At 42.2% G+C, this 13,359-nt stretch overlaps 1 protein-coding gene across 4 annotated transcripts in view; it reads right to left on the bottom strand.

The window, feature by feature from the left end:
• The window catches only part of asap1b (ArfGAP with SH3 domain, ankyrin repeat and PH domain 1b), an 83,860-nt gene that overhangs the window by 19,325 nt on the left and 51,176 nt on the right, over window positions 1-13,359 (bottom strand). For all 4 annotated transcript variants that reach the window (XM_050056571.1, XM_050056569.1, XM_050056568.1 and 1 more), the window contains exons 9-15: window positions 13,121-13,207; window positions 12,066-12,166; window positions 11,852-11,921; window positions 9,293-9,380; window positions 8,370-8,418; window positions 3,605-3,771; window positions 1-134 (exon numbers count right to left, since the gene is read on the bottom strand). In XM_050056571.1, coding sequence (XP_049912528.1) covers window positions 1-134; window positions 3,605-3,771; window positions 8,370-8,418; window positions 9,293-9,380; window positions 11,852-11,921; window positions 12,066-12,166; window positions 13,121-13,207 — 696 coding nt within the window. The remainder of the gene's footprint in view (window positions 135-3,604; window positions 3,772-8,369; window positions 8,419-9,292; window positions 9,381-11,851; window positions 11,922-12,065; window positions 12,167-13,120; window positions 13,208-13,359) is intronic.

Genomic DNA, 13,359 nt, shown 5'->3' with positions numbered 1-13,359 from the left:
CAAGAGTTCTGAGGTCCCTAGCTTGTCGAGCTCCATGGACTGGATGCGGGAGATGTGGACCCCCATCTCTCTGTGGATACCAGAGCACTCGATGCAGGTCAGGATGCCCAGGTTGGTGGAAAGCCACTTAGGATCTATAAACACAGACAATATGGGAAAATGTGTGCCAATGCTTTTCATAATCTACAATACAGTATCGTTATTGTCATAACCAGTGTGAAAACAAATGTGTCTCAGAGGGATTTAATCCTATACTGAATGTCAAATAACAGATTTTGATTTAAGTTGCATAAGGTAACACTGAAAGCTCCAAATCGCATCAAGACGTGCCAGAAACCACACAAATACACGTCAGTAAAATTCAATTTAAGTCCAGCCTGGGACATGTCATCCCTATCTCTACTGTCAACTGTCAACTAAACGCCCTAAAACCGTATTTAAGAATAAAGACACGAGAGATTTTTCAGCAATAAAAGTCCTGCCCTTTACTGATAATACATTCTGTGTGGCTGCATTGTATTCTGGTGCTTTAAGGCTGCTGTCAGTAGAGAAATTGGTTTCTCAGCGTCTCTAACATTTGATTTATTCCTGTATGATTGCAGAAGTTGGGAGAAAAATGGTGAGCCCCGACAGAGGCTATTACTCTTACTTGAACTGTGAGGGACGTACACCAAAACCACTAACACCAATGTTTAAAGATAGTTTTCCATACATCTTCTGCTATAAAATGACTTTATAACAGTGCTGAGAACATCTTAACGAGACGCAACACTTTCTAAATTTGATTGTGAGAAAACAGGCCCATAAATACATGATTTATAAGCACTGCTCTTTTTTTTCCTCCTTGTGGATTGATTTTGTTGTTTCAAATAACTATATGTCATCCCATTTCCACCAATGTGATGAAAAAAAGATCCAATAAGTCATTATAAGGAGAAACTTTCTCAAAATAATGACTTAGTATTGCAAAATAACCTCAAAATAATAAGTCAGTGTATCAAAATAATGAGAAACTTTCTCAAAAAAAACCCCAACAACTTAGTATTGTTTCATTATTTTGAGATACTAAGGCCCTGATCAGACAGAGTGCATATTGCAGGTTGCCTTGTCTTTATTGCTATTGCAAATTGTTGCTAGGCAACCACCGAATCACCTGTGCTTAGCTTAGCTAACACACAGGTCTGTACCTTATAATCTGCATAAGAAATGGACAGGCAGGGGGTGGCTGCTCTGGCTCTAATTGAGAGTGAGAGGCTGTTACCACAAAGTATGTTGCTGACAGGGAATCTGTGTGGGGACATGGGACCCTCAGAAAGAGGAGAATCACAGGGACTATTGTACCACCAGCTGGTCCAGGAGCTTCGCCTGGTTGATGGTCGGTTTAAGACATTTTTGTGGATGAGTCTGGGACAGTTTGACAATCTGCTGTCAATCGTCTGGCCTGATAATGGTAGTTGAGGCAACAATTTGTTCAGATATGTTTTGCAGCTTGCCTAAGCCAATGTCTAAGGTGAGTTTATTTTAGCTTCACACAAACCATGTATACTACTACTTGTTGTCATCCCCACCACAGAAGGCCCACCTCTAAATTCATCTGATTGAACATTGGGGAGAAAAATGCTCTTAGCAAATGCGCTTAGCAATGCAAAAGTGGCAAGTCTCACTTTCATTAAAAACCATTACAAAAACGCGCTCTGTCTGACTGGGGCATAAATCATTATTTTACGACACTAAGTCATCATTTCCAGAAAGTTTCTCATTATAATGACTCTCAGGATTTTTTTTTCATGACATTGGTGGCAATGGGCTTCCATACCCATTAGACAGAGTTTGCATTTCCATTCAAGCAAACAGTGCATATCAATGGCCTCATTTTATTTCTGCTGCAGCTCCGTTGTGTCAGGTTATGTCATTGTTGAATAAGAGTAGCATCTAAGACATCGAACACTGTGATACTAGTCCAGGTCAAAGATTTGATACATTTTTGCTTGCATGCACCTACATGTGATGCATATGTTTTAATGTAATCCTGTGTCCTGACATAATGATTTCACCTGATAAAAACATGATTTCAGCTGATGAGAAAGGTGCATTTTTACACATGAACTTTTAAATTAAATGAATGTTAACTACATATATTGCTTTTATTTGTACAACAACAATCATTTCAGACCACTAGAGGACTGTCGTAGGCACAAACAGTGAGCACAGTCACCTCATACTGCAGAGAGGGAGATACAGCCCATTGCATAACCTACTGCCAAGCAAAGGGCACGAGCATGCTGCGATGTAGCACATAGCGCCCTCTAAACTGCCGCTATTGACTGACGTCACCGCCTGATGTTCTGGGAGATTTAAGTGAGCTTTAAAGCATACAGCTGTGCCGCAGTGGTTGTGAGCTCGCTGATGCCGTGAGGCTGGGGATGCTGTTCTGTTTGGATCTGACAAGTGAGCACCAGGCAGACGCCGGTGGAAACGTCAAAGGCAGCCCAAAAAACCAATGAGTCATGCACGGAAACACAGGAACACACACACACACACACACACACACATTGTCACAACATCATAACCACATGCAGGCTGGTGATAGGTCACAGAGTGCATGTTGGGCATGACCAGCTAACGCACAGTGACCTCTATAGCTGATTAATGCTAAAGCTGCAAAGCTGTGTCGCACAGAGGGAGATCCTGGGAGTATCAAATGAGATGGAGTTGTCCTCTTTCTACTCAGACCAGAGGGAACACAGAGGTGACCTTTGAAAGTCATTACAATGACCTTCCAACCGTTGAGTTAGTTTTATGCACTGAGGAAAGGAAGTCCTGTCAGAGCAATTCCTAAACTCTAATGTAAAGAAAAACAACAGAAAAAGAGCTTAAACCCACATCTGGAACACGTGTTTTATACCGAAACCATGAACACCAACGGACGCAGCAACAAGAGTATAGACATGACAAATTACCTCCCCTCTCTGCAGATTGCAGGGGTCGACGGAGCGTGTGTGACTTATGTAACAACGTGATGTAATGATGTTGTTTCTCAAAGCGTAGAAATGCTTTTTTTTTAACCCTCAGAGAATAAAGTCCTCCCGCCGGTCCCTCGGTGAACTGCTGTGTGTGTTTGTGTTGACAGAGGAGTGTGTGTGAGTGTGTATGCATGTATGTATGTATGTGAGTGTGTTCAGTGTCAGAGGGCCTGAATGTCTACGCCACTCTCAAGTGCTGATGCTTTGCTTCCTAATGTGGGGGAGGATCGAGATGGGGTTGTGTCCTGAATGCTAACAAAGCTTGCACGCACGCGCACACACACACACACACACACACACACAGTTGTTTGTTGAAGGCTGCAGGGGGATTTGTAGCTTGTTCAGTTACCATCTAACTGAAGGACGCTGAGTTCAAGGCAGCTGTGACAATGCAAAGGAATCCAGATAGGTGTGTGGCTTTAAATAAAACATTTGCCCACAGTGAAATCATAAAATGCTGAAGTGAAGGTGTTTGTCTTTTACCGTAACAAGGTGAGGGTTGACTAAGCACAAAACAGGAGGAGGATATATATGAATGTGTGAGTGGCCTCTCTGGAAGCACAAACTGCAGCAGTACACACCTGCAGCCCCGCAGTCGCAGCAGAGTTCGTTGCCTGGCATGCGCAGCACGTCTTCTATGATGGCTTTAGTCAGATCCTCTAAACCGTCCTCGCCTCCGCTGCTCTGCTCGCCACGGAACGCCATGTTCAAGGCCTCCTCCTTACTGTTGGTCAGCACCGAGATCCAGCTGCACAAGGGAACACATCAATAATCACATCAATTTTAATAATAAGACATTTTTATTTATAATGCATATTTTAAAGCACAATTGAAAAATTATTTTACCAAGACATATAACCATCACAGCTAAAATAAAAAAACAAGGTGCAACTGCCACAAAATGATCATTTTCTCAAATCAGTTAGTTGTTTGGTTTAAAAAATGTCCATAAATTGTGACAAATGTTCATCATAATGTTCATAATGATACAAAAACAACAAACTGAAAATCCTAACAATTGAGAAGCTGGGACTCGATCAACAAATCATTTCTACTCTACAAAAAATAGAAATAAATCACTAAAAATGTAAATTATAGTAAAGAAAGAGTAAGATGGGGCGTCGGTGGTTTAGTGGTAGAGCAGGCGCCCCATGTACAAGGCTGTTGCCGCAGCGGCCCGGGTTCGAATCCAGCCTGTGGCCCTTTGCTGCATGTCATTCCCCCTTCTCTCTCTCCCCCTCTCACACTTATCTGTCCTGTCCATTAAAGGCAAAATGCCCAAAAAAAAAATCTAAGAAAGAGTAAGATGTTGATTTATATCATTATTAGCTACAAAGAACAATAGTCTGTTATGATTATACACATATGATGCAGTACTCGACAGAGGGCCCTATTTAAACAATCTATAGCGCATGGTTTAAAGTGCACATCCTAAGTGCATTTAGGGCGTGTCGAACTCCACTTTTACCAGTTAATAATCTGGGCGCAAAGTGAGGCACAAGGGGGAAAGGGGTTGTATTTAGTCCTTTAATTAATCATAGGTGTATTTGAGCATAACATGAATTTAACCAATCAGTGTCTTCCCATTTCCTTTTAAAGGCCAGGTGTGCCTACAGCTGGCGTGCTGCTATTTGCATGGTGGATTCGGCAAATTGGAAAAGCAAGTTGTTTTCTCCAGAGCAGTAATGTCCCCGCAGCAAATACTGTGGGACATTTCAGCAGCAAAAGTAAAAACTCTGGTTACATACTTGACAGAGGAAACAGAACTAAACCTTTAGCTTCTGAAATAATCAATGAAGTTACGCTGCTCCATGTGTGTAAATGCACACATGCGTCTCTCTTAGTTTGAGTTGGACGGCAGCTCTGCTCTCTGCTATGTTCACATTATAAGGAATGTAATTAATGTTTTTCTAATTAATGATGTACTGTTTGACCAACCTGCAACCCATCCACACGTCCCTGTGTGTGTAACAAGCAGAGTGTATGAGCGCATCTTACTATCTCAACAATGTGGCCTTGAAATAGCAGGAAAATACAGCGCTATTGAGTTGACACCAGGGTCCTGTTGGTCAGTGGCTCAATCGCTTTTTGCTGCCTCAAAATAGCAATACATCAGCAATGCACCTGACCACACCTCATTTTAGGACCTACACGCCCATGGGTGCACAGATGGGCTATAAAAATGACAACTGCATCAGTCTGAAACAATGACAGTTGCACTGCCCTGTGTGCTGCTATTTGCTGCACATAAATTAGGGCCCTTAAACTGCACAAAGGACGCATGGAGAACTTATTTCCATAAATACTGAGATCATAACGATAATATCAGTTCAATTTGACTTATTTCTATTTTTTTTTTTTTTCAATGGCTCTGTTTTAAAATTAGGTGTCTAATTCGACAATCTTTTTGTGCCTATACACGCACATACACGCACACACACACCCACACACGCACGCACGCACGCACAAATTGTTGTTATTAAGAATCATGCAGATAGGAAATGATGTAGCTGCCCTTCAAACATGGCTTCCTGCAGCTCTCTACAACGCACAATCTGCTCCTGCAGTGTTACCCACTGAACTGGCCCTCACACACACACACACACTCACATGCGCACACATGCACCAACACACTGGGCTTTACAAGCCTGACGTCAGCACTTCCTCTGTCATTGTCAGTCAACCCTGTCTGCAGAGGCAGAGGCCAGACAGGGAGTGGGCACATAAACCGATGTGTTAGATTGTCAGTTTATCAGAATGTGTGAAGAACCGAGGTATTTTAATCCACAGATGCGTAGGTGTACAGATGCTGAGCCAAAGCCTTTATGTGTTTACTTATGCTATGCATTATAATATGCTCCCAGCCTAATTGAGGGGGAGCGTGATTGCACAAAGCGGGAGCCCTATGGAATACTAAATATTTCATGGAAAATCCCATGAAGACGCTGCTGCCGCTGCTGCAATTGGAAGTGCGTGACTGAAGCGGCAGTGAGGAGCAGCGAGCAGGATCCCAAAGGACGACAAGTACATGGAGATCCAGAGTGTTCGACCACAGCGAGGCATCAGACTGAGAACATGCGAGGCCGGAACAGAGAAGTGCCACAAATCAAAGTGTGTTTCAAGAGTGTTTTTAGTCTAGACAGCTCAAGAGGATTCAGAATGTTTTTGATGGGATTCAGTGTTTTTCTGAGTGTTCAGATGACTTTAGATGCAGCAGAAGGGTTCTTATTTATGTCTGTAATTTTTCTAGATAATAATTCTTCTTGATATAAAGAGCCTGTTTTTGAATTTGCTTCTCAGGAACACAGTACATAGATCTATGTTGCTCTGTTGTAAATGAGAATTGGTTCTCAACTGACTTCTGTGGTTTATTAAATACCAAATAAAAATAAATAAATGAACAAACATTATAACCATGATATTCCATGTCTAAAAAAGCAATGTCAGTATTACCTTATTGGATATATAAGGTAAGGGAGTGCGGTGCTGATCACTGGCAGCAGACTTGAAAGTAGGGAACAAGACACACACTTTCCTCTGGTACTCAGATGACATTTCAGCCCTCGGGCCTTCTTTAAGATCAACAGTCGAGACTGTTCAAGTCAGGATTGTTTTTCTTGAGGAAGGCCTGAGGGCCGAGACGTCATCTGAATACCAGAGACATGCATATGAAGTCTGTGACACCAGCGTTACCTTTCTCACCATAGCCCTCAACATGTAATTGAACAAAAGCTAAAGTTGTGCAAAATCTGTTACCTCCCCTACATCTGATATTCTTTCTACAAAAAATATGCAGAGCTCAACAATAAACATCGCCTGATTGCCTGTGGCTAGTTAAATGCCACGTTAGGCTAGTAAATCTAACAACTAACATGCCCCCATCAAAAAAAAAGAATTAAATACATCATTTTTTTCCTCAGATCTGATGATGGAAGTAGCAAAGGAGTGAGCCATCTCGCTTCCTTGTCATCTCTGTCAAGAGCTGAACATGCTCAGTATCTAACAAGAACACAAATTTTATGACCTGCAGTGCAAGTGAGAGCAAGGTGAATAAAATGGGGTAGTTTTTCAAAGGCACGTCAATGTTCTAAAAACATCACAAGATGACAATTAACTTTAGTCTTTGTTGTAATTTGATAAGCTCTAATAAATTAAACTGTTTGTATTGGGGCAAGTAAAAGTTGACTTTGGGCAAGTAGATTTCTGACCCACCTTCCCAACTAGAAAAGAGAAAAAAAAATATTTCCACAAACTCACAAAGACACAAAATAAAGACTCTTCAGTTCTCACTGATTTAGCATTGCACTCCTATAATATTGACGACTCACAGTGAACAGCTTTAAAAAACAGATTATAAAAATCATTGCAAGAGAACCAGAAATATAAAAGCTGGCGCCTACATTACCCAGAAGCAGGGTGAGGGTTTCTGCCACAATTTTACCTACTTTAAGGTGCATGAAACAGAGAAAGAAGTCTAACGCGGGCAAAACTCTAACAACACTTGTAGTATACAGATCAACTTAACTGCAAGACCAATGCGTTACGGTTTGTTGCCTTCATCAGGGTCATCTTACATTACACATAAAGCCGCTCAACAGCCTATAGTTCAGTGTGCTAGTAGTGGCTAATGTAGCCTCAAGCTACTAGCCTCAAGCTGGTAAGCTCTGTTTTTTTAACTCCACACCTCCAGATTTATGTATTTTCAAACTCATAGTCTGCAGGAAAAAGAACACTTTGGGGCAAACAGCATGAGCCAATGACATCTTTTCAAATACACTTTTAAATCATTTCAACAGACTGTCTCAGAGTAAGACCAAAAGTGAACACAGAAGTCAGCCCGATGAATTAGCTTTTTTGCAAAATGCATTAGGATCTACCTCCAGAACAATAAGCCAGCAAACATGCTAGCTGTTTGGTTAGCTAGCCACCAATTAATAATTCTGCATGATTCTACTTCATTGTAGAACAGACATTTGTTTTCATACAACTACCTTTTTATCACAATGTTTGCTTTGCTGTGAAGACAAAGTTTACAGGAAACGTGAACAGCGGTGTGTGATCATTTAATAAAAGATTTGTTGTAGTGCTACGTGTCTGTGCGTGTGTGTGTGTGTGTCTGCCTGCCGACATGTACGTGTGTGTGACAGCCTTGGAAACAACAGCATGAGGTTACAGCGACCTGAATTACTGGCGACCACAAATCCCACTGCCATCCTCACACTGCCACCCACTCTCAACAGTCTCTCTGTGACTTCCTGCCTTTGAGTATGGCAGTGACACAAAGAGCAGCCAGTAACCAGCCCCTCCATTAATAAAGTTTTTAAGCAGTATTATTACAGTACTTACATGACAAACTCTTGTTCATCTTCAGCCTGGAAATGATATGTCCGGTTATCTGTGGAATACAGAAACAAAGATGTTTAAGGGGAACAATCATGCTTTTCATTATCTCTCATATGTAATGTTAAAATGATGAATATTCATATTAAACGTGGCCAAAGTTTCAATTAATGAGGTAAATGTTTGACAAAGTAATCCCTGTGAGCAAAAACCTCAGGCTTCAGATTATTCTCAATACTCTGTTTCCAACAGTTTTTCTACTTAGGAAACAAATTGACATCAGATCATAACAGATTTCAGAAATATTCCTAATCAAACATGTGCGGTCATGTTTAAAAGCTTCTATTGGGGATTTTTCATGATAGAAAGTAACGCCATTCTCTGTTACAGTCATTACTCTCCTGCAATGACTGCAGACATGAAGAGATAAAAAAGACCCAGAGGCACTGACCAATAAGAGTGGACTGGGCTTTTTTTTTTTTTTTTTTTTAAAAGACACAGGTCCTAAAACGGCGTGTTTCAGGCAGAGAGTTAATACAGGTGTTCCAGCACAGATATTATGAGGAAAATAAAGTGTTTTTTGAGCAATAAAGTATGTAAACATCATTTAGTAGAAACCCAAATTACAAGCATGAATCTAAATATTTGCATCATAGGTCCCCTTTAAGTGAGCAAATTTCTTATCTTACGTTTCACAATCCTAATAGCAACAGATTACAGTAAATTATTTAAATATATCGCTTCACTGGCTGTGTGGTACCTGTTGGATAAGCGGTCTAAAAATAGTCTGTAGTACTTTTACAGTTTTGTTTTCCTTGATGTTTATTAAAGGCAGGAAATCCCCAGCTGTCTCATACTAACATACGCAGTGTATAACTAAGCTATTCGGGCGTGTGGAGAAATGTGCAGCATGCGAGAGGAAAACTTACGAGAAATGAGATCAAAGCACTTCCTGTCCTCGGTACTCGGCTTGACCTGGCAGGTGAGCAGGTTGAGCTTGACCGGCTGCCTGTTGGACTGCGAGCACAAACAGACAGAAGGTCAGACAGGAAATATGCAATCACAACAAACTGAGCGTCTCTTTAAATAACTTATTATTGTTTCAACTTATTAAATGTCAGAAAATAGTGGAAAATGCCAGGATGATGTTTTCAAATGATTCGATTGGTCCAACCCACAGTCCAAAACCCAAATATATTGAATTCACAACAATATAAAACAGGAAGTAGCAGCAAATGCTCATATTCAAGAAGCTGAAGCCACCAAATGTTTGGCATTTTATTAGATATTTTGGTCCAAACACCAAAATATTAAATTCACAGTAATGTAAAACAAAATTACTGTAGTATTTTTTATCAACTTATCTCTGTTTTATTCAACACTACTGCTGTGTTTCAAATGCATAAATCAGGAATTTGAATATTCACATAATGAAGCTACAGAATTCTGTCACAAAAAAAACAAAACAGGATGAACTCAGTTGTCCCCATTAAGAAACTGGACCGTGCTGGCTGGGCCGTGTACTGTAATAATGGGCCCAGTTGGCACATGTATACTGAGCATTGTCTCCTGCCAGTGCCCGGGCAGAGGAGAGGGGGGGCCAGGGCACGTGCTAATGAAATGCTAACAGGCTGTGATGAGCCGTGGAGCTTGGCTGGCCTGCTGGCAAGCCGCCATGTCAACTAGAGTCACCTAGAGTTCAGCTGCCACAAGGGCTGAAGAAAAAAAAGAACGTGGCGTGGCGGTAAACCGCTTCCAGACAGAGAGGAATGATTATAAGCTCTCGCACAACTACCAAGAGAAGACAGATTAAAGATTTAAAGGTTAAAGATTTAGTCCCTCCATCACTCGGCTGAACAAAAGGAAACCTTTCATATCATATGTGAGACAACCACTTCCCCCTGAGCTTCTCAGAATCATCACGTTTTAGGCAGCAGCTGTGTGAAGGTTCAAATTGAGCTCACACCCTCACACTAAAAGCGGCAAATGTGCCCACTAGAAATGCAGAGGCTCAGTCAGATCTATCAGTCATTACGCACTGCCACAGCTTATCCTCCCTACCATGGTACATCCAGCTGTGTCTCTTGGTAAAAAGCCGCCTGAGTGCCAACTTCACCGGGCTTACCAGGGTTTTTCCTCCGCAAAGGAATTTTTGGCAGCCCCCAAGAAGTTTCAGCTAGCGCCAAAGGAAAATCAGCAGTGCCAAAATGATAAGAACTGAGAATAAAAATAGAAATTCAAATCCTCTCCAAATGACTTTAATAGCTACTTACCAAACAACTGTTGAAGATTTGCTGCCTTTCACAAACTGAGCTTCTGCTTGCTTTTTGTTTCACAGTAACACGAGTTAAGCCACCTTATCTGCTTGAATGACATTAATAGTACCATTGCTAGTATAAATCAGATGACCTTCCCTAAATTCGAAGGTGTTAACTTGGTTTGCAGACATAAAGATCCTTGTCAGGTCAAAATCTTCTGGCATCTTTTAGGAGATTCTTTTAAACATACAATTTATAACTTTTCTGCATTAAATGTGTAAAAACTACTATGCCAATGTTAAAAATATTGTTGAGCTGTGTACATACATTATCCAAAATGTTTCAGACAACTTTTCTCTCTCTCTCCCTCTTCCTTGCTGAAAAGTGTCTGAGAAACACTTAGCATGAAACTGTTTTATTCAATGTTTTAACCAGTTTAAATCACCGGGTCCATTTGTTTTAGAGAGGAAGAGACCTCTGTGGATAATTCGACTCCTAGTGAAAAAACCCTCCTTCACAATTAACTGCATTGTCCCGTCTTTTGTTATTGTTATAACTGAGAGACCCCTAGTGGCAGAAAATTACATATTGTATGTTTTCCAATACTCTAGATGATGTAATTTGACAACTTTAGAGTATATTGACAGTCAGGTTGACCGCCAAAATACACAGACCATACCTTGTTAATCCCTAAATCCAAATGAAATGTTTCCTGTTTTTCTTTTTAAGTCGCCAACTAGATTTACATCTGTGCCTGATGAGACACCTGCCACTGCTCTGCCACAATAAGCTAAACTTATGGATTGTGCTAAGCTCCTCAGTCCAGCAGCTCTCTTTGTTCAAGGCTCAGCGGGAGGTTATAACTCAGATGACAGACAGTGTTACAGAGTTAATTCAGATTTGAATGCAGTTTCTAGATTCCTGCAGCTCGCACAGGAAAGAAAATATCACACTGCACAGCAGCCACTGCAGCTGCACCAGAGTGGAGACGACCCCACAGACTTGCCAGCATATACAGTACGCTCACACTTGCTCTGAGATGAGTCACCGGCAGGCAGAGGGGGGAGGGGCAATGAGAGAGAGAGAGGGGAGGGGGCAGGGTTGCCATGACAACCCATCTATGTCAATTCCACTCTGCCAGCCTCCAGATTGAGACAGCCCAACACAACCTCCCCGCATGATGTTCTCCCTTTGATCCGCACAGTCAGTGTGTGTGTGTGTTGGACTCACTGTGGCATGAGAGATGGTGAGCATGCCCGCCTTCACTGAGCACTGCCTCCTCTGCCACACCTTCCTCAGCCTGTGAAGAAGAGGAGGAGGGGATGGGGGGGCACATTAGGAGAGGACTTGTCATGTCTTTTCTCTCTGCGTGCACTTTAAATTTTAATGCAACATGAATGGCGCTCCGCAGCATTTTTAAATAATGGCTGTGCTAGCAGCTTACCCATCACTCTTCTTCAGCAGGTAGCCTTTCTTCTCACTGCCAAACTCCTTGTTTCCCTGCAGCTGGTGCATGCTGTAGCCGCCCTGCTTACTCTGCGAGTCCTGTGCGAATCCACACGATACGTGCAAACACAAAACACCAATGTTTAACGCTCAGGGAGTACAGAGAAGCTGCTGAAAGACATGCAACACGCACACAAACACACTACAAACTCCTCAAACATCAAAGTCTCTTCTCAAAAGTGATAACAGGAAAATTAACACTACAGGGCATGCTCTGAAGCCTCTACAGGGCCAAACCACTCTGGTGTCAAGCAGAACAGACAGATGCCAGCATGCTCAGCATGCACCAGCACTTACTCTTCTAGACTTGATTCCAGACAAGCAGAAGGCAGTAGGGGGAAGATAGAGGGGAGAGGTGTGAAAGATCCAGCTCAGGTGCAGACGTGGGTGTGAAAGAGTGTGCCGCCCGCCAATGTGCCGACCAAAACCACAGTCTCGTGTGTTTAACTTTCTACGTAACGTGCTTACCGTGGGTGCTATTAACAAGAGAAGCTACAGGAAGTGTAAATTAAATGTGAAAGACTATGTACATTGTTATCATGCAGAGCAGCGGACAGAGAGAGAGAATGTGTGAGAACAAGCCGCAGCAGACTATCCGGGGTTGGCAGTGTTATAAGTGTGATGCGATGTGGTGTTAAGTCGGGCAGTGAGTGGCTCTCCACTGAGCAGCCAGTGAGGCACAACACTGGTCACCAGCAAAGCCTACCACACACTGGCTACCAGCATGGTACAGCACTGGGCACTCGCTCTGTGCTGCAGGAGACAAGCTCCAAACCTGGTAGTGGCCAGAGTGAGAGGAGGTGTGTGGTAAAAAAAAAAGTATGATAGGAGTGTCAAATCATCAGTCTCTAACAAGATGTCTGTGCGGCAGCTGGAGCAATACGACTGGTGTGAGGTCTGCTATTGTTGTGTTTAGCCCTGTATGTCTGAGTTTTGGTTGGTCCTGCTACACGTTTAAATGTGACTGAGTGTCTCTGAAAGTGACCTGCCTACCTCCTTCTGGTCCAGCTGGAGGGAGGACTTGATCAGATCCCGCAGGGCAGTCAGCTGCTTCTTCTCCTCATCCTGAGTTTGTTTGATCTGAGGAGAACAAATACAGGATTGAGGAAAAGATGCACCGGCAGAACTGGGAGATGTTGACATAGAGAAGGTTATTGCACAAATAAAAATACCAAGACTGAAATCAACTTCTCCATTACAAAATAAATGTGCAGACTTCCCTTTACTTTATT

This window comes from Epinephelus moara, chromosome 11 (genome assembly GCF_006386435.1).
Source record: "Epinephelus moara isolate mb chromosome 11, YSFRI_EMoa_1.0, whole genome shotgun sequence".
In the NCBI taxonomy this organism is placed as follows: domain Eukaryota; kingdom Metazoa; phylum Chordata; class Actinopteri; order Perciformes; family Serranidae; genus Epinephelus; species Epinephelus moara.
This window is presented reverse-complemented; position numbering and strand designations above follow the sequence as displayed.